Source organism: Netta rufina (assembly GCF_964035555.1).
Source record: "Netta rufina genome assembly, chromosome: 3".
In the NCBI taxonomy this organism is placed as follows: Eukaryota; Metazoa; Chordata; class Aves; order Anseriformes; family Anatidae; genus Netta; species Netta rufina.
This window is the reverse complement of record NC_140125.1, coordinates 10,640,814-10,662,251: the sequence shown is the minus strand read 5'-3', so window position 1 is coordinate 10,662,251 and position 21,438 is coordinate 10,640,814. Positions and strand designations below refer to the sequence as shown.

Below are 21,438 nucleotides of genomic sequence, written 5' to 3'. Positions count from 1 at the left end.
GTCAGCAAGACATGCTGATAGTCTGTTCCTATTCAGAGTTATGCTTTCTCATTCTGAAATTACTTCGGAAGTTGCCATTCCCTAATAAACATGTTAAACATCAGCTCAGGTAGAACAAACAGCCTGGGACTTTTCAAACACCAAAGCTTTGCACTTGCCAGGTCAGCTCTAAAACAAGTCTCTCCTTCCTGCTTGTCTTGAAGTTCTGCACCAAAGGGGAAATCCTGCCATTGAAGTCAGCAGCAGAACTCCCATTGAAGTTAATGGGCTGGGTTTTCTTCCCAAGGGCAAAGATGTGGATACTCAGAGAAACACATCTGTTAAGTACCCAGTACTACTCAGATCTCTCCAAGATTTTAAAACAAGGCAGAAACTAGTCTTCTCCTGCCCCTAGTTCTGTGTGCAATAAGTTACTCACTGTCCCATCAGTGCTCAGCCCTGTTATCAGGGCAAACTGATCACCAAATCTCAGCCTGAATATGAAGCATTCAAGTCCTATCCACGACTGCTGATAATCTAGGGTTAGGGCACCCATCACAAACCTTTGTTGCATTCTGGTCCCATCCAGCCTTCCAAGCAGGTTTTGTTGCCGTTCTGGTCACAGGTATGGTGAGTGAAGAAGTCATCTCTTGGTCGACAAAACTTGTTGCAGCCAAAACCATAGTAATGTTCTGTGCAAGTCACACGGATTTGATACTCAAAGTGGGCAACTCCTGCGTTATGCTTCAGTGTCTGCCACTGGCGGCTTGGATTGATCATGCCAGAGTGAGATGCCTTCTCGATTATGCGATCAGGATCTAGATGTTGGAAGAGACAGCAGAGTTACACCTACGTTTAGGTATTGTCACCTCCCACATCACAGGTCTGTCTCTACCTTCACATACAAGACTCTTTGAGGTGGCCAGTTGATTTTATTAATTTTCTCTTTTAGAAAGCGCAATAAGACTGCCCTGGAGCTGCAGACCATTAACTGAAATGCACATACCTATCAAAGCAAACAAAGCTTGAAGTCCAAAGGGACTGTTAGGTCCCTGCCAATCACTTAACCCCTTCTCAGTGTGAGGAAACCCATTAAGAATCCTACAGTTAGTGATTAGAGAAGATTCAGCTGCTTTTACTTCTAGCTCCAGTAGGGTAGCACATAACTTGCTTTCCCCTACTTCTCCATTGCTGGTACTGCTTTTGTTCTTAACTGGAATATTTACAAGAAAATCATATTACAATAGCCTAATAAAGCAATGTCTACAAGCTGAACACAAGCACTACAAAAAGTTTGCAGCCTTCTGGGACTCCGATGTAAACACTAGTTTGAAAACGAGCAACTTTGGCATTGTTGACATCAGCGATCTCACTGGGCTTCAGCTGAGAAATACCTTGGAAGTTCTCCTTTCAGATGTTAGCTGACACTAAAAAGCCAAGATCGCCAGAGCTCCAGGCAGGGAACTCAAATTAGTGCATATATTTGCTATACATTCCCCTTCTTTCTATAGAGCATTTCAAAGTTTAGACTTTGTACTTGACATTTAGTTCCAGCAAAAGGTTTTTGGCTTTCAGAGCCATACAACTGTCTAAATTATGGCTTGAAATAATAATATTTCACATTAGCTCGGAACATTGTATATATCTGTGGTATTTCACTTCATAGTCCAGGTCTTGTGACTTAAATGATCTGACACTGCCTTACGACCTGCTGCTAGCAAGCACTTGACTGCCAAGTGAAAGTTTATCATAAAACAGCCAAAATATCCTTGCAGACATCGTACAAAAACAAAAATAAGTACCAGGCTACACTGTTCTGTATACAGGAGCACAATCCAGTGACAGAAAAAATTTAGGTAGAAGGGCACTTTGCCAACGACGTGTTACAAAGCAGCGTATGAAGTACAAGCACATTCAAGTGTGAAGAATTAAAGCATACTGACGTTCAGCTGTTCTTCTGACAATTACAAAAGAAAGATTGGAGATTTTATGGAAGGCAGAGTTGAAGACTAATGAAGTTGCTACATAAAGCTGAACACAACACACAGGCAGTGTTTCATGTAGAATACTTCTAAACGTATTGCTAAGGACCTTTGATTTGTTGCTTTCAAAGAGAATATCCAAACACGCTTTGCAAGCCTCAGATACCTATTATCAATCCTGCCTGCTTGCCTACAGTTTCGAGGGTAGTTAAGTCAAAGCATTAGCTGCACAACCACAGAAGAGCATCAATATGTGTATGCACACAGTAAGCATTTACTGATTTTTTATGAGTATTCTTGGCTCAAGCCTGCAGCGTTCATCAAGTGTTTACAGTGTGAAATTAAGGGCAACAACTTCTTATGCACTTTCAGGTATTTCTGGTTTTATAATATTTTCCATTTAAATCAGTCTTTATTATTCATTGGCACTAAGCCCCCAACCCAACATCTACGTCTAAGACTTTCAAACACATGCAGGCTTTTATTAATTTAAATCCCATTCACAGGTAATGTAGATGCCTAAGGACTTTTCCATACTGGTATATCCAGAGCAATATCATGCCCTGCACTGTGCAGGTGTAAGGCTCTTAGATCTCATCAACAAGATTACTAACTAATTCTAAGAGGTACTTAAGCAGATGCATATCTATCCGCCTTGAATGGGGCTAGTCAAGCGATTAGAGTTCCACTCATGCGTGCTGGAGATGGCTTTGCTGCACTTGCCAAGATTACACCCCGATCTACAGCATAGTTGGAAAGTGAATGCATTTCCCCAAATACCAGGTCTGTGCATAAAGACATCCTGTTTCTTGTGAGTAAATCAGCTCTCTCATTTTCTCCTCTAAGTGGCAGAAGGGGAATGACACTCCACTTAGTTTTGCAACACCCCCCCCCCCACCACACACATGCTTGTTTTTCCAGTCTTTTCCTGTTCTCTGGGGGGAACGTAACATTGACAACTATTTCAGTCCTTGGCACCAGAAAAACAATCACCTTGGAAAAGAGATCTTGCCTCTGCTCTATCATTCTTCCCCTATCTGTCAGCTCATTAGGAAGCATGTCCTTGTTGTATGTCTATTACATCTCACTCCAGCCACCAGTTCTGTTGAGCCCTTAATCACTGGCTGAACACAAATGGAAACATCCTTATTAGTCCACTGAACTTCATTTTGCTGAGGGCCCAGAGGAAAGCCAGCTGTAGTTTCACTTTGAATCACAGCTAAAATGCCTTGCGTTTGATACATGCTATAAAGCTACTACCATACATTTCAAGTCAAGGTCTGACAGACTTCAGATCCCTTTCCATTAGCCATCACCCACAGTTTTCACAATGAAGTATTGGCATGTTCCTTCTTGCATAACAATTTCTCCACCCTTCCTTATTCCCACCTGTCAGTGCGCACTTACACAAGTGTGCTGACCCAGACTTCAGGGAAGGCATTGCAACAACTCTTCCATTCTTAGCCTGCACCAACAGCGTTTTAAGTTTTATATGAGCAATCCCAAAGCAGCAGGCTGGTTAAGTAAATAAAACAAGAACTCAGCCAGGCTTGAGAGAAAGTGATCTTCATAATTCCCTTGACATCACCCGACTCAGAATCCCAGGCTTTGATAGAAAGGTTAGCGGAAACATTAACCAATTAGAAATTGATGAAGTGGAAGAGAGAGGCCTTCTGTACATCTTTAGCTTCCACTCTGCACTTCGCTGTCAGAGGGTTGTTTGCCTTAACTGTGGCTAAACTTCAAAGCTATTAATCTGTCTTTTTATACAATGAACAGCTATTTCAACTGCCCACCTTTCCCTTTCAGCGGTCTAGTTTCTGGAAATTGTAACTACTCAGCATCAGGAAGCAAAAAAAAACAAGACACCAATCAGCAACAAAACACGCCAACCCAAAACAGAACAAAAAACACCACAAAAAAAAATCCAGACTCAGAAGAGCAGTTTGGGTGGCCAAGAACACTACAGTTATTTTTGAAAGTCTTTGTTTCAGACAACTTCCAGCTATGGCTTGGTTTACATTGTGCTGAAGTCTCTTATGCCCGACTGGAATTCACATGCAACTGATACCAGTAATTTACAATAGCTCTTTGACATCGTTTGAGATGCAGTGTCAGCCCCATTAGCTTTATGTATGAAACAACAGTAGCAAGATGGAATCTAGACAAGAACCAGAGTAAGAAAACCATTTACGTTGAGTATTGGCTCCAACAAAGCATGATTCTCATCAACTTCAACAGGGCCAGAATTTAACTGCAAGCCACTCTTGGAAGTGAGACAAGAGAGTATGTGGTAAAGGGAACGTAGGAGGAGTGGAATGTAGGGGGGGAAGGAAGCAGCCACTCTAGGATCTCCTAACAATCTGGAGGATGCTAGAACTATTGCAAAATACACAAAGCCTACTAAACTCGCTTTTTAAAGAGCTACCACATGGAATTCTTACAATTCAACAGTAATTAGGTTGAAAGAAAATCCTGGGCATCAAAAAAAATACTCATCACTTTATATGATGACAATTGTGTAGTTCTATTTCCTTAACTAGTTCTTCAAGACATTCTTTACTTACAGTCAGCTTTCCCATAGCAGGAGTGATGCACTACAAAGAAAAGGCTTTGTGCATTACAGTGACTGAAGTGCCTGACCTACAGATGGATGTGCGACAACAAAGCTAGTGCAGGAATGCAAATCAGGAACGTACATAAGAACATGTCTGCACTTGGTCAAATGCACTGCTGAGAAATGAGGCAATTTTGTCTGAAGACAATTGTACTTCCAGAACATGAAAGCAAAGAAAGGGTTCATTGTGTTGCTTTGGAAATGCTGTTGTTTCATGAAAAAAGATGAGCTCTAATAATAGTAAAAGTAGTGGCAGAGACCCAGTCTGAAAAAAAATCCTCAGATCCTACTGTAAACAAAATCTTCATTTTGAATTCAGGCATCTTCCATTTTTAATACAATTCTGCTGCTGAAGCAATCTATTTTCTGCTCCTCCATAAAATGCATTTAATCAAGACCAAGAAGTTTCCCAGACATCTCCATTACTGTGCTGGGGTTGGGCTTGAAAGCACAGGTGCTGCAAAAGCGTTGAACATGGCAGGTTGTAAGGCAAACCACAGATGCCACTGCCAGATCATATTAATCATCTGCAAAGGACTTCTCTTCTTGAACGAATGACTAAATAGGACATCCCATGTATATATGCACACACATATATTATTAAAATCTTCAAAGCAGATCTGCAGAAAGGTTCCTGGACAAGAGAAGCCATTCCTGAACAGTCTGCTCTCTGCCACTTAAAATGTAAACAGAAAGCCACAGCACCATGCACATTTCTACAAGGGCCTTCTTCTGTGAAGTCTGTTTCAATCCAAAGCGGTCTACAAGCTGTTTGGGTTAGATGGGCCACAGTGCTGTTGCTTCCTTCTTGAAGGAAAAGGCTTGTAACGTCACAAGTTTACGAGTTCTTATTCATACTTTCTCCTGTGGCTTTTACCACACGCTATTAAAGCCTTACACTGAGAACAGAGCTACTTTGCCCACCTACTTCAGCAGCAGCAGGCAATATACAGAACAGTTCATTATGCCAAGAGACTCAACACAGCTTCCCTTAGCCAACAGTAAAAGCTCAGCACAAAGTTTCCGAAACCAACTAAAGACATTCCAGGCAAAAGATTCCCACCCTTGATTTCCAGCCAGCTCTACCAGGTGGTGTCTGGTAAATATTTTTTCAGTCCCTGAATATAAATCCCTAGACATGCAACCCCCAAGGAAGAAATGATTATCGTTTCTGTTTCCCTTCCTCTTCTACACTCATTAGATCAATATCTGTATCAAGTTCTACAAAGATTATTTTTTTTTTTAAAACATAGAACATTCAGTTTTGACAAGTACACAGTTTATAAAGAGGTCCCTAGTCAACAACATTTATGCTTCTAAATATCACTCCTTAAAAAAGTAAAACGACAAAACCCCACAAAAAAAAACTCCTGGGCTTTTATTCTCCCTCGGGAGGAAGGGAGAATTAACAGCATCTATTTTCAGGCATCAAACTGTTGGTGCTTAAGTGAGCAAGTTACTCAACCTCGAGAGGCAATGAGAAGGGGACAGGCTACTGCAGAACCCTGAGTAGTTGTTCTGAATAATTCAGACTGCAGGAGAGCTTTTCACTCCCCTTGTGCCCTATTCACAGTAGGCTGGGTAGCCTACTAAAGGCCTTTCAATAGTCAGGAAACCAAGGGCTCTGAGCAAAGTAAAGCAGAGGAACAGGTACTTACTAGTTGAGTTATCATTGTAATCCCAAGCCTCAACAAGCAACGTGTAGGATCTCTGCAAAAGAAAAATAAGAGTCAGTTTCAAAGCCACATACAACATAAAGAAAAAGTAATCCAACTTTAATTCCAAAAAAAATCCTGGACTGTGCCCTAAAACAGAATACTTGAAAACATAAATAGGTAATAGGTTATACTTGAGACAAACGTGATCTTCTTGAAACCCCATAAGCTACCTTATCCAGTCTGACTTAGAAGACCTTTCACCTTGGATAGCTCATCTTTGTCATCATTAATGCGTCTTATGTACTTAGCCAGGAAGCCCAGCCTTTGACACCATGCTGTAGCCACAATTGAGCATGTGTTGAAGAACTGCACGTGGAAGAGAGAAAACACTGAACCGGCATAGCAGCATCCAAAACCCCCAAACAAAAACCCTGCTCTCAAGAGCTGCTTCAAAAGAATTTTAGTTAGAGAAAAGTAGTCTTGATTTCCCTGCCCCCAGCCACCCTGAAAGCAAGAAGTGTTGCTAAGATTACTGTGCTCTGCCTTGACAGCGCAATCTCTAGGGACTTTGCTTTTCAGCACCCCCTTTGAAAGCTTTGTCTGCATGAGGGCCATCGCAGCTCCCACAAGTATCAGGTAACTGAGGGAAGAACTGATGGATGTGGAAAGGGGGTGGGGGAAGAGAGCAGCATTGTAAAACAAAGGCTAAAATCAGACTATTTGGAAGAGCAGGGAAAGGGAAGCCAGGCTATCCACCCCGTGTCACATTTACAGACAGCCTAACCTGCCAATGAGCTCTCCAGCACTCCAGTAATAATAATCATCAGCATAAACTAACCAGAGTGACTCCACGGGTTGGAAGGATGCCAGCTATTACATCTAAGCCACCTTTATCTTCAATCCCAACTTGAGAACAAGAGCCATTAAACATATCCCCCTCCCCCTCTCTGCCCCGAGATAATAGTATCGAGGCTGTATCTTCCAAAAATTGCTATTTAGCCAGCCATATCCAAACTTAGAGTGATTCAAGACACAAAACAAAGAATCTCCAAAAAGCCCTCAAGAGAAAAAAAAACTGAGGAAAAATATGAAAGAAAAATAAGAAACCCCCCCCCCCCAATGACTTGATAAATATAATAAGAACTACAAATGAGGTAATAAAAGTAACATCTTTCTGGTGAGAACAAAAATAGACCATCTATAAACTCTCTCCACGAAGGACTTTGATCCTTTGCCATAGAAGCTGTGCACGGTAAGGTTTATTTCTTAATTGTATCTGTGCTCAGTAGCAGTCTGCAGTGCTTAACACCTTTCTGTAGCAGAAACCAAAATACAGTTGTGAGAGTAAGCTGCTGCTACAAGGTGCAAGCGTAAAGCAGAGCTCAAATTCCTTGGGGAGGGGGAGAAAGGGGAGGGAAGAAAAAAAAAAAGCGCTGAGGCAGACTGCTTTCTCACGACTGGACACAGCATGCAGCCTCTGAATGAAAACCTAGTTTGTGATGGACACCAGCTTGGAATATAGCCTAAATATGTTTCATATTCAAAGCAGACTAGGATTCCATTTCGTTCACTGATAACTGTGGGAAAATGCTTCAAAAAGTAAGCAAAGCTGGGCAAGCTGCAACATGCACCCAAACCTTTACAGGAAGGCTCCATGGCCACACCGTTTTTGGTTAATATTTCATAAAAGTGACATTACTTGTGACTCGTCTATAACAAGTATCTCAACTCAGAAGAGACTCCTAAAACAGAAAAAGCACAATGTGATCATTTAATGCTGTTTAAAGCTGATTTAAGTAGTCCTTACACAAGTCAGAGGCAAAAAGCAAACAAACAAAACCCAACTCTAACTCCTGAGCCATATTAAGACATCCATTACCCTATCTTGGGTGCTTCCTCAGTGGTTTAATTACAAACACTGAGAAGCGCAACATGTTACTGCAAGCTTGAAAAAAATATTATGATATAGAGAATGAATTATGGCAACTTGCACTACTTCCAATAAAGTTAAGGATGTTTTCCTTTCGGCCTTGCATAATTGTTTTGGAAGATATTTTGTCTAAACTCATAGCAACAGTTCCCGGTTGGTTCTCAGGACTGTTTACCAACACACCTAGCCCTTAAGGAAAGGAAAGGCTGAATCCTGGCTTTAAGTGCTACTGTTGCTAGATACTTGTGTGACCACTTTCCAACAGCAGTTTGTGTAAAGGGAGAAGATGCTTCTGCTTAGCTGGATGGAAAGAAAACACCAGGGGGAGAGACCCACCCGAGCAATTCTCTCGTTTCTATGTGCCCCCTCTCACCTCATCTGAATATTTAAAATGAGGAATCCCCATCCTGAAAAGGGAAGATACAAAGAATGGCAGTTTAATCTCTTGGCTCTATCCCTCTCAGCACGGGGCAGAGAAAGGACAAGACTTTGTGTTCAATGTGGGACACTCCTAAACAAAAGGCACGGAAACCCATGGCCCCACGAGAGCAGCAAGCCGTGCAGCCACCACATACCTCTAGCCAATCCCTGCCCCCCCCGTGAAATAAAAGGCACTTCTGTGCAAAGACTGCATCGTCGAGATTTTTAAAAAGTGCATATCATCCCCACTCTATAGATCAACAATTAAGATATCTCAGGAATGACTACTTACAGCGAGGAGGTTTAAGTTTTCCCATGCCCACAGATGACCTCTGCCCATCTTTGAATAAATATATATCCAGACACAAGAATTCCACATCATGCACCTTACTCCATCAAAGCAATGTCCTAGGCAAAAAGGCAGCAGTGAACTTTCCGGAGTCACACCCAATTAGCCACTGTAAACCTGAGCTTGACCAGAAGGCAGGGATTCTGGCTTGAGAGGAAAGGCAGCTTGAAAGGAATGGCAAGCTGGCACAGTCTGCAGAACATCCACAGCCTGATCTGTCCAGAGGACTGGAAGACAGCGTGGTCAAATGTAAGCAAAACTCCTAGGAGTTGAGCTACGAGAGGATGTAAACGTTTGCATTCACAATCCAAAAGGATAAAAATAAAAAAATAAAGAAGGCACCCATGTGCTAGAGTTGTTTTCCTCAGTGTCAAACCACCATGATTTAGTCTTGGTCCATTGATAACACAACTCAAAGAAAGCTTTGAGGACTAAAATCCATCAGAGAAATTCCCTTTTAAGGGTCTGAAAGGGCAACGCAATCTCTTTTCTGGTTATTTAAATGGAACATTAGCAGCTCCGTGTAAGCAGGTGTTTAAAGCTCCCTGCGTTATTACCTTCTTCCCTCCCTTCATCCAGACATCCACCCAAAAGAGATGTTTTTGTACTTTGGCTTCTAAAGGCACTCTGCGATTCAGTGGGACAGAGCAAGAATGAAACATCAGGCTTATTAGCGAAAGGACAGCCTCCTTTCTGAAAGAGGCTGCAACTAGTCAAACTTCTTTCCCTCCTATCCTTGTGGTTAAACCATGCAAGAGCTTTGCTGAGCATGTGAAACCATGACTAGACAAATACGGTGGGAAGTCTGCATTCTGGATGCTGCGCCTGCTCCTCCTCCGCCAAACAAGGCGAGCAGGTTAAGCTCAGCAGTGCTCTCCTCGCGCTCTGCCAGCCACGCAGCCGTGCAGACCCAGCTCGGAGCAGTCCTCACACGCTGCCTGCGCCTGTGGGAAGAAGGCCAGGAGGCTGTCACAGGGGGCACAGCAAACCACCAGGAGCTGCTGCAAGCCCTGCGCCCTTCAGCTATAAGAGGACAAGAAGGGAAGGGAGAAACTAAGGAGTATCTCAAAGTGCCCAAGGGCCAGGGAGGAAGGCATCTCTGAGCAGATGTACAACTCGTCACAAAGCCACTTCCAACAAGTCAGCAGGGCTGGCACTTGGGCGCCCCTCCTTCCACACAGCAAGTCCTAACACCCCTGTGCAGATGTGCCATGGCACTGTGCCGTGGTCAACCAGCAAACCCTGACAACATAATGGTCCCTCGGAGGAGCTGAGCACAAGTGGCTCCTCATGCAGAGATGACATGTTTGGGAAACGGGAAACAACCGAACCCTCTTGACCCTTTCTTGAACACAGCATAATCAGGACGCTCTTCTGTGGGCCAGCCTACATAAGACTAAGGCAACACCCCATACAGCTGTTACTGTCCTAGCCCTGTGCACATAAACAAAGCTGGAGTCGCAGCAATTCATGCCTCAGAGTCCCTGGCCAAGAGCTAGACCGAACCTCCGACAGGCAGCCCAGCCAGGAGTCCCACTGGGACATGCCCACATGAACACGCAGCACACTGTGCCGTCCCTTTGGGCAGCTCCCGCATCGCTGTCAGTGCTGGTAAATGCTTCACGGCCACAGAAAGGAACACAGGAGCACCTTCAGGAATGACTTTCCCTGGCATTCAGTAAGTGAAGACAAGAGCTTCTCTGCAACACACAACCGCCGCCCTCCTGCCGAACAACAGACGCAAAAGTACCGCTATCCAAACTATGCATACGCTTAAGCATCCAATAAACCAGCCTGATCTCTGATCTGGCCAACCTGCTGGAATAATGAGTGTCCTGTGAATACATAATGTGCTGAAGTTGCCATTGTGTGAAGTAAGTCCATGGTTTGTCTGGGAGCCGAGCAATGCTGAGTCTACTGCTGCTTCCTGTTGCTTGTCCTGTATTAGCATTATTTTTGGATAGGGCCCATTATGTTCTGTAATCCTCGCTGCAGTCAGTATGGCCACACTATTGTTCTTGGTTAATATTAGCAGTCAATGCCCCTGTCTGGGTGGCCAGGCTACAATGTATTCCGATCATAAAACTAGCATGCATTAATGAAACAATGTACTCGGAGAGAGGGGGGTGACTTGGGGTCCCCCCACTCCCTTTCTTTAAAAAAATCATTAATTTAAAAAAGATTTTAAGTGATCGCAGCTACCGGGGCACATCACAGGACAACAGCCTTTTATCAGCACCTTATCTAGTTACAGAGTTATTTTCTCACGGAGCCCCACTTGTCAAAGACAAGCAGGTAGGCCAAGATGTCAATGGTAGCTTTCAACCTTCCCAAACAAGCAGATTACTTGCTCTTATCAGTCCCCCTACCTGTTTAAAGCATCCCACTGATAATTAAATGCACCAGTTACAAAAGGGTGGCAAGGTTAATAGAGAGAATACCTAGTAGCCAGCCAAGCAAAACAGTCAGGTTCACATAGAGCAAGCCTGAACAAGAAGTCTTTCTACTTATTTACCTAAGTGCAGAAGAACTGGGTTGAGCTGGTAAAGGACTCTGGATGTTTGACTATTTACAAACCACTTTAACCACTTCTATCCACATTTTACAGTTTCTTCTGAATACAACAATAACGAGTGTAATTTATGCTGTAGAAGAACAACCACAGAACCAAGAGCTCCAGAGAAACAAGAAACAAATGCAGCAACTTCTAATTTTCACATCTTTCCCTATATAGGACAGACATGGTTTACCAGTTAAAATTATTAGTAGCACTGTGTCCATTAACATATAAAATTTCTATCCATCTTCAGAAATGCTAAGTTTAGCCTGATTTCTCAAAGTCACTCCTGTCTTTAGTTTTAATGCTTTTAAGAACTGTAGCGTGTGCTTTTGCATTGCAGAGCATCAGACTTAGGACCTGAAACTGGAATAAGTGTCATGTACAAGAGCACAAGCCTCACAAGCTGCACATCATCTCACAGTTAGCTAAGGCCCAACTCGACCAGCTTCAGAACTAGCTTACTTCTGTTCCAGCCTTCATTCCACAGCGAAGCAGTAAGTTTCCCTAACTAGAATTTTAAGCATAAAGCATCAATTTTATGCAATTCGTTTTAGACATGCAGACTTCCAGCTGCATAAACAAGCTGACAGTGCTGGATGTATGTAGGCTGAGAAAGTTTAGGAATAAGCTTCAACACGAGGCCCAATCCAGCTGCCACTGAAGCTAAATTGGAGCAGGCCTTTATTATAACAAGAACAAAAATTCTGGAAGCAGGCAGGATGAGGATTTATTTTTAGACATATTATGGTAATATAGTCAAATGGATTTACCAGGAAGATGAAGTTCTGAACTGACTGGAACATAAATAACTCTTAAGAACATGTAAGAAGTCCAAAACCTCTGAATGGATGCATCGCTTCTCTTCAGTCCTGGGAAAAAACAGCCTCATGGATAGTAATTATGCTCCAGATGTCATTTAATACTCTCAGCTCCATTTTGGATAGTAATCCTAGGCAAAACATGGCACTTTAAGCACTGAAGATTTATTCTTAAATTATTAGTCAACAATAAATGACAGGGTGTGGGTATTACTCGATTAATATGCATTTTATTATAAAAATTTGTTCTCATCTGCCCATGCTCCAAGATGATTTTATCAGGCATTCTTTAAGAAGGACTGGAACAATACCTAGCATGTGTTACTACAAATTTTCAGAAGTTAACTGGAGGGGGGGGAACAAATAATAATAAAGCTTTAGTTTTATGATTGTGACCTACTGGTTTAAAAAAAAAATACACAGTTCAATTAAGTGATATTTTTTCTATCACATTCAAAATGCTGCTAGTTTAATCAGCTACAGATCAGTATTTTGGAAGTCTATTGTGTCAAGACAGGGGGAAAAAGTTCACGAGTCTTGAAACAGACAACATTAAAACTCTTCCATTCCAGCCAGAAAAAGCAACGCCTACTCAGAGGACGTCTTTTACACCTTCAGGAACCAGCAGCAAGATTTATCATTAAAGGAGAGAAAGGCTGAATATTTTACTGTTTTAAAGATGGAAATAAGATGTTCAAAACACTTTTTCATCATATTTTACACTGAAGCTATTTAGATGCTGGAGGTTTTTTTTCCACCTCAGTAGTTTGCTGGTGGGTTGGTGCAATTGGCCCCAATATTAAATAATTACAAGGATCATAATTTCAGGATAAACAAGACGTTTGAAACTGGAGCCATGCATACCAAAGGAATTGCCAACTTCGACCTGCTTCTTACTCACAGCCTCATCAAATCTGCAAAAGATCTCTCTTTACATAAAAGCGAAGTTTATTGCTAAGCTTTGCTTAGTTAATTTATGCAGTGCTCCCTCAAGGTACAGGGCACACCACACTTTGAATGTCGTTTGATTCTTTTAGAAAGCCAAGAGATTTGATTTATGTCAGGGAGTAGCATGTGTCTACCATGAAACAAAACTTGTTGAGACTGACTTTGACAAGTGGAACATGGAAATTCTTTTGTTCCATACTTTTCTGTATGGCTTCATAAGCCAAGCTTGCCTGTCACGAAAGTCACTAAAGTCTCAAAATGAAAGTATGAATGCATTAGGTGTACTTTTTCAAAATCTTATTATTATTGCAATTTACTCTAGACTTGCCAGCTAGTGCAGGGGTAGCTTCCTGGATGCACTTTAGTTCTTTTATGCTGGTCTGCTGCCCTGTTTCCTAGCAACTTCGTCAAGCCTCCAATCACTTAAATGAATTTACGGCCCACCATCTCCACACCCATTACTCACAGGGGCACATATCAAAACTGACAACAGCAAACTGCATGAGTTATTAATAAGGCTTTGCTGCTTCAAGTCAGCATTACAAGCCAAACCTAACAACCCGTTTAAACCACACCATTTTCTTTTATTCCTTTCTTGTGCGACAAATAAAGACCTCTAATGCGATATAACTATTTCTGATGAAAAGCATGAGGGGCAGCTTGACATGGGAAGAGGTGACATTTTGGGGGTGGTTTTGTTGTTGTTGTTTTTGCCTTGGTTTTGTTTGATTTTTAAAGCAACAAGGCTCCTTAATGTTGCTGACTCAAGCTGGAACATCCAAGAAAAGCCTCCCTCGGATGGAGGAACACAAATCATGCACATTCAGAGACGAGTACACGTTTTCAAGTGCAATATGATTAACATTTTGGTCTAGCTCCTATTACTATTAATTTTCATTTGGGTGTATTCAAAGAAAACCTTCATGATTAGACATTTGTAAATGCAAAGCTGGTCTCGAGCTTTTACTAAAGTCAACAGCATTAACCCATCTAAAGAAATTGTTTTAAGTGCTGAAATTTCAGTATCAGATTTAACTAATTAAGTTTACTAGGTTATCTTTAGAGCTTTCAAAACTCCTAAAATGATTTGTGGACACAGTTTTAGTACAAATAAGAGCTTTGCCACATTAGATATTCTTTTGTTCCGCTGCTTTTTGAAAGTCACAATGGCCAGCCGAAAGCCGTGTCCTACGAAGTTAAAGCTGGGAGGCAGGCTTGATAATTGAAAACAATTATCGCAGTCTCAAAAAGTCCCTTCTGCATGGGAATGCAAGAGTTTATTCCAAAAAACTCCAGTTGTAGGAACCAGAGTGTCAGCAGTTGTCAAGTTTTACACATTTCAGGGGCTGCACTGGAGTTCTGCTGCTGCTCTAGGATTCCAGTGCTCAATTAGATTCAGCAGGACAATAGAAGCATTTCTTTCACTAAAATGCAGACAAGCTTAAGAAACTTCTGCCAAGGTCCCTGCACCCCCAGGCCCTCCTTCTACCCAGGAGATTTCCCTTCCCTGTGATCCTACCCCTGAAAGGGGGTGTTTGTAGGGGTGTGTTCAGTTTTTACGTAATTTTTATATACACATAGCTTCAGTTTCCAGGCATTTGAATGATTGGGAGCAGGGGAGGGGGCTACTTTAAAAAAAAAAAAAAGTCCTTGATGAGCCTGACTTTTCAGAAAAAAAAAAAAAAAGTCAAAACCTGCAGCACAAGCATTACAGCCATTGGCAGAGCTTCAAATACCTCAGATTTTTACAAAACCCTTTATCCTTTTGTTGGCATATTTGATAACAAGTTTTATCTCATTCATTTTAGGGGAAGAAAAAAAGAAGAAAGAAAGGACTTGTACTTCCAACAGAGAATACTTCTGTTAATTCCGCTATTGTACCGCGTAATATTATCTCCTTAAAAACGCAGACTTCATTTCACCCTTCTGCCTCTCCGGCCGTCACTACTCCAGAAGTCACCACTGACAGAGGAGGCAGGTAGGAGGCAGCACAGGACGCCTCAAGAACACATGGCTGCCTACAGCACTTGGCCGTAGGACTAACAAAGTGGGTGTCTACGCTGCAACTGGAGGAGGAATGCTTTTGGGGCGGGCTTCCCCCCCCCCCCCAAAAAAAGAAAAAAAAAGAGCCCACGCCCTCAGAGCAACCAGTCCTTATCTGACTAGGAAGGGCCAAGTTTTAGAGGGTGCCGAAAGTCTACCTCACCAGCAGCGAGGGAGGATAGGAAACGAGGTTCACCCCTCCCCTGTATGCGTGCAAGAGCCCTCCTCCCCTCGCACAAATGACCTTAGGCATCCAGGTTAGGATGACTGGATTTTCAAAACTGCTGAGCATCAACATACCCCAAGGCAGTCACTGGGAAAGTGTGTGCTCAGCACCTCTGGAGAAGGGGAGGTGGTGGGAAACAGTTTTGTTTCCTAGGTGATCTTGAAATAAAAGTTTCAAAAGCATAAATCTGGAAGGTTTTTATACCACAGCATCCCAGAGAGCTAGCTCTTACACCATAGCATCCCAGAGAGCCAGCCCAAAACACAGACTGTCACGGCTGCGTAAGAGCCCCCCATGTCAGTCATCCTCCCTTTTTGCTTGCCTGGAGGCCGCGCTGCTGGGCACAAGGCAACACACCTCCTGGCATCCAAGGCTGGGGCAGCCTCACAAGCCCCCAGACCCTACGGCCCTGAAGCCTGCATGAGTGGATCACCATCCCAAACAACAGCTGTTTTGGAAAAACGATCCTTGGGATCTGTGCAGCAAGCACAGGACTCCTCTGCCAGGCTGACCACATCAAAGTTTCACACACCCCCTTTGAGCTCTCCAGAAGAAACAACATGCACTGAAGTCCAAGCCAGTGCTCCTTATGTGACCAACAACGAGGCAGCTTCAGCTAATGAAGGGGTCACCTGTCCTCTATCTCCCCACAAGGCTGACCAGCATTTGCTGAAACTAACACCACTGGGGAAAGTGCCTGGCAAGAGGTCCCACCTCCTCGAGCCACCAAGTTTTGCAAACAGCTAGGAGGGAAGCCAGAATCCACAGGCCACAGAGCCAAGTAGCCAGAAAAGGTGTGCTGTGGGTCAGAGAGGATGAAACGGACCAAAAGCAAAGGCTAGGGTTTTCTGTCTTTAGCTGCTAGCATCTGTACGTACCTTAAAACACAGCAAGCTTCCCAGGGAAGCTGGCAACCAGCTCACCAAGAGCAGCAACAGCAGCTCCCATCAACACCAAGCAGTGCAGTGAGATTTCCCCCTGGGGGAAGCAGGAAGCCTTCCCAAACACGCTCCAGGGAAGGAGGCCAGCTATGACACACACTTTTCACACGGGATCCCTCCACAGCCCCTAACCCACTGCTCTTTTGGCTTAAGCCCAAGACTTCACTGGTTTGAAAAAAAAATGAACTTCTGACCTTCTAATTCTCAAGAGATTTATTCATGCTGTAAAGTGCAGGGATACTGGGTTTGCTTCCCTGACCCATTTAGATCCCCCTCGCTGCACATCTGACTTTCAAATTTAACAGGCTGTGCATTGTGAGCCCCAGGGAACAAAAACAAAAACACCACCACATTTTACTCATTTCTGTGCTGTGGATTCCCGACTCCCTTGCCAAGATGCCTGCTCCCTCCCCGATGCTGGTCCCTCTCCTCTGTATGCGAAATCAGGGCTCAGCTTGCTATGACCATCTCCAACAGCACCATCCAACAGAGGCAGAGCCCGGGCAGGCCACATACTCACCGGCCAGGCGAAGCTGAAAGGGATAACAATCCGGTTCTTCTCATTATTCCGGCTGTACTTTAAATTGAAGGTATTTCCTCCGATGACAGGAGTGGATTTGGATCCGAAGCTGCAAGGGCCGCCAGCCGTGACCCGCGATTGATACTCCTTCAGGCAAACTTTAAAATAGGTGTCACACTCGTCTCTGGTGCATTTTCTGTCTCCTGGGTTTCGGGTGCCATCGCAGCAGTTTCCATTCTGCAGTTCACCGTTCACATTTTGCATGGATAAGATCTCCAACTCAAACTGTCCCGATGCTGAAGTCACCTGTTAATCCCAAGAAAGAAGCGGAGGAGAAAACAAAAAAAAAACAAAACAAACAAACAAAAAGAAAAAACGAGAAACAAGAACATGGTTACCTCACTTTCACCCCAAACGCAAACTACAACAACTCTGCAGACAGGAAAAAGTCATTCTAAAATCAGCTTACTTTTGAGCAGCACACACATAACATCAGAAAAAAGGAAAAAAATGCAATTGCCTCAAGCTTCTCCCTAGCAGACATCCATGGGAAAGGCTCATAAATCATTCTAACTAAATAACACTGTTAAAACTGGAAAAAAAAAAAAAAAATGAAGTAACAACTCTAGAAAAAAAATGTGCTATGGAAAGCCTTTAAATCCTTTGGAAATAAAACTACAGCAAACCAGTGCATGCAGAGGAGGGCACAAGGCGAGGCAGTGAAGGCACCCTGCAAACGCAACCCCCTGCTTTCTGTGGGGTGCAGCTGGGACAAGTTAAAAAAAAAAAAAAAAAAAAAGCTAATTTCCACCCCCAGGGCTGCCCAGCTGAAATTCAGCCCTTGCCCATTAGTCACCCACAGCATTGCCATTAGCACTGATTTGAAAAGACAAAAAAAAAAAATAAAAAAATTGCAGAAAAAGCAAAGGCAGGAGGAGAACTCGCAGCCGAAGCGATGCACCAAGTGCAGCTTCCCCTCCCGGGGACCCGAGCCTGGCAGCCCCCGCAGCAAACTTCGCAGCAAGCACCTCCGCTCCCGGAGGCTCGGGGCTGGGAGGCTTTCCCCCTAAAAAAACCCACAAAAACCCGAGGCAAGCGGCGAGCCCCCCGCCGCAGCACCTACCTGTGCCCGCAGCGCCAGCAGGGCCAGCAGCACGCCCAGGGAGCCGAGGCAGCCCGCCGCCCGCATGCCGCCGCCGCGCTGCCCGCCTGCAGGCCGCCGCTCTCGCTCCGGGAGGAAGGAGGAGGAGGTGGTGGTGGTGGTGAAGAAGAAGAAGCAGCAGGAGGTGGTGGTGGTGGTAGAAGAGGAGGAGGAGGAGGAGGCGCCGCCGCTGCTGCCCGCCGCCGCCGCCGCCCCGCTCTAATATACCGCGCCGGCCGCGGCGCGCACCCGCGCCGAACAACGCCGCTTTTCACGCGCTTTCAATAGCGCCCCGCTCTTCAATGCGGGGCAGCCCGGCCTCCTTTTATTCTCCTTATTCCCTCGCCTCTCCCTCTTTTTTTTTTTTTTCCTTCTGCTGTCCCTCTTTTTATTGTCGCCCCTCTCCTCGCCTTCAGGTGGTGGTGGTGGCGGTGGTGGTGGCAGCGAGCCCCCCGCCGCCCCCCCCTCCTGGCCCCGCGGCCACGCTCGCTTCCCCCCCCCCCCTTTTCTCAGCTCAGCTCCGCTCCGCTCCTCTCAGCCCCCCCCTCACTCGCAGCACACACGCACCGCCCGAGCCGGCCGCCCGTCTGGCAGCCCCGCCGCCGCTCGCCTTCATCTAGCCCACGGCGGCAGGCGGGGAGCCCGCCCGGCCGCGCATGCTCCCATCCATATGCATGAGGAGGAGGAGGAGGAGGAGGGAGAGGGGGGAGGCAGAGGCAGAGGCAGGTACCGGGAGGCGGAGAAGCTGGACGGGGATGTGAGGGGACGGGAGGGGGGTGTGTGTGTGGGGATGGGATGGGATGGGATGGGATGGGATGGGGGGGATAATAAATAATAAAATATTCCCCCGCAGGTAGGGGTTAATAAATAATAAAGTAATAATAATAATAAATAATAATAATAATAAATTAAATAAATGCGAATTAAATTAAAAAAAAAAAATGCCCTCGGAGGAGCGGTGCTCGCCCCAGCCCGCTGCGCTACCTGAGGCGGCGCGGCCGTTGGGGGTCGTTAGGGGACCGTTAGGGGACCGTTGGGGGACCGTTGGGGGCCCCCTGAGGGGGGAACCTGGCCGCGGGACGCCTGGGCTGGCCCCGGCGGCTATTCTCACCTCCCCGGCTCTGATCCCACCCCGAGCTAAGGCGGTGGATGTGTGAGCGGCTGTTTTTTTTAATACGCCGGAGTCGGTGGCATAGAGGAAAACGAGGTTTCTGACCGAATTTTATCTCCTTTGTTTTCGTTTCCTATGGCATAAGGCGCAGGGCATGCCCGCTCCTGGCGGAGGTGAGCTCTGTCCCTGCGGGCCGCCGGCACCCCGAGAGCAGGACCACGCTGGTGCCTCGGCCACGCTCCTGCAGGTCCCTGCCCATCCACGACTTCGAGCTGAGGTGCCAGCGGCTCTGTCACGCCTGGGAGACACGCGGCTGAACGCCCCTCAGCCCAGAAGCTCTAAGGGTGTCATCCGCTCCCTCCTCAGCGTCACTCCCTTTTCTCAGGCTTGGTAAGCCTTCGTTGTTTTTTTCCCCACAAAGTGGCTGCACTTGGGCGAGATGAGAACCAGCATCTCTCCTCTGGTGCTGGTTGCCTTCCACAGCCGATTTAAATGTTGCTCATTCACGAGTGCCACACATGTGCTCCTCTGGGCCCTTAAATACCCTGCTGCCTGCCAGGAGGCTGCGTACCTCTAGGGCAGGTCTGGAGTTGGCCTTTCTGCAAAAGGTTACTCCACCTGTTTGACTCCCGCGCTTAGGAAATCTAAAGTGCTGGTTCCCACAGTGCCTGTGACTCAGCACTGTAGCTGTCCTTAAACAGAATTACTTGTCCGACAACCTAAAATGCTTTGCAAGCACTAATGAATTAAGCCTCCCAGTGTCTTGAGATGCAAAGTATTACTGATAGGTAAACCGAGGCAGAGAGTGAGTCATGGGTAGAAGTGTATTGCAAATGCTCTCCCTTGCAGCCCCAGAAGCAACTGTGACCTCGTGGAAGTCAGCAGCAAAATCCCCTTAACTTATTAAGGGCAGAATTTCACCCTTGAAGTCCTATCTCCTGCTTTTTATTTTTTATTATTTTTTTTTTTTCCCACTGAGCTCTCCCAGCCAGATCTTCAGCGACTGAAAAACTGCACTGATAACCAATCAAGCATGCAGCGCTATGCTACATGAGGATCTTTTTTAAGATGCCCATCTCACTGTGTGCACAGTGATTGACAAATTGCTGTGAGTGCAGGAGGGCCCTGAATTGTGGGTGCTTGGAGTAGCCCGAGAGTGATGCATTTAAAATTCCTTTTGTAACTCTGCTTACACGTGCCCATGTCGCACGGGGTGCGGAGCCGACATGCCTTCCTTTGAGGCCGGTGAAGAACTTTTCAACGTCTGGCACTCAGCGTTTTGCATTGCGTAAAGTTACTTCCTGCTAATCTTCCGATTCTGACATAATTACATTACATCCACATTAGAAGCTGTTATAAACATCCCGTGTGCCAAGGTCCAGCGTTACAGACAGTGCTTTGCCTCAGGCCTGGATCAGTTTCCTAACGCAGGGTTAGATCCTGCTTCACTGAAGCCACTGGGAGAATGCCCTGGACTTCAACGGGATGAGGATCACAGCCTTTAGAGGGAGTGCCTGGCCTACGAGGGTCAGGTGTCCCGAAGTCAGTGCTTTGTGTTAGGAAAGTTGTAATTTCCTTTTAAAGCTCTGTGAGTCATTGAATCATGGCTGTGAACAATCCCACAGGATTTCCTTAGATTTGTGATACCCGAAGGTAAGCTTGGAATGACGCCCCTGGAAATGCTCCGTTCAGGGACCTGAATCCATCTCATTTTCAATTCAGCAACTAAACTGTTTACTATCGTAATGCAGATCAAGACGGTTGCATAATTGTGAGGGTCTGCTCCTGCACCAATAAGCCAGGAGAAATGGTTACCACAAAAGGATCCATTGAAACGTGGAATCTGTAGTCATAAAGAATTCATAAAGCTTGACGACCTCATTTCACAGTAGATGAGGAGGCTGGAGGAGCCCTCTGTTTCTCCTCAGAGTTTTTTATGCACAGTACTTTCTTAAACTACTTTTTGCTTCTCTATATTAGCCTCTGTCAAAAATCGTTCCTCACAGTTTGAGATATAATTCTGGGAAGACCGAGTGCAAGAGGGACAATGCCATACTCTTGGCTAATCCTTTATCTAGGAGTTAAGCATCCCTTTTGCAAGGAGAAAGCCATATCTCTGGAGTTAATCACGGATGAGTGAGCTTTTAGATAAGGCCTTTCCTATAATACACCCATAACACTTGATTTTCCTCTTG

The 21,438-nt window shown here is 45.0% G+C and overlaps 1 protein-coding gene across 1 annotated transcript in view; it reads right to left on the bottom strand.

Moving 5' to 3' along the window:
* The window catches only part of JAG1 (jagged canonical Notch ligand 1), a 35,012-nt gene extending 16,518 nt beyond the window's left edge, over positions 1-18,494 (bottom strand). Inside the window, exons 1-4 of the mRNA XM_084283972.1 lie at positions 18,115-18,494; positions 16,992-17,297; positions 6,237-6,288; positions 543-797 (exon numbers count right to left, since the gene is read on the bottom strand). Coding sequence (XP_084140098.1) covers positions 543-797; positions 6,237-6,288; positions 16,992-17,297; positions 18,115-18,180 — 679 coding nt within the window. The 5' untranslated portion in view covers positions 18,181-18,494. The remainder of the gene's footprint in view (positions 1-542; positions 798-6,236; positions 6,289-16,991; positions 17,298-18,114) is intronic.
* Positions 18,495-21,438: the final 2,944 nt, after the last annotated feature.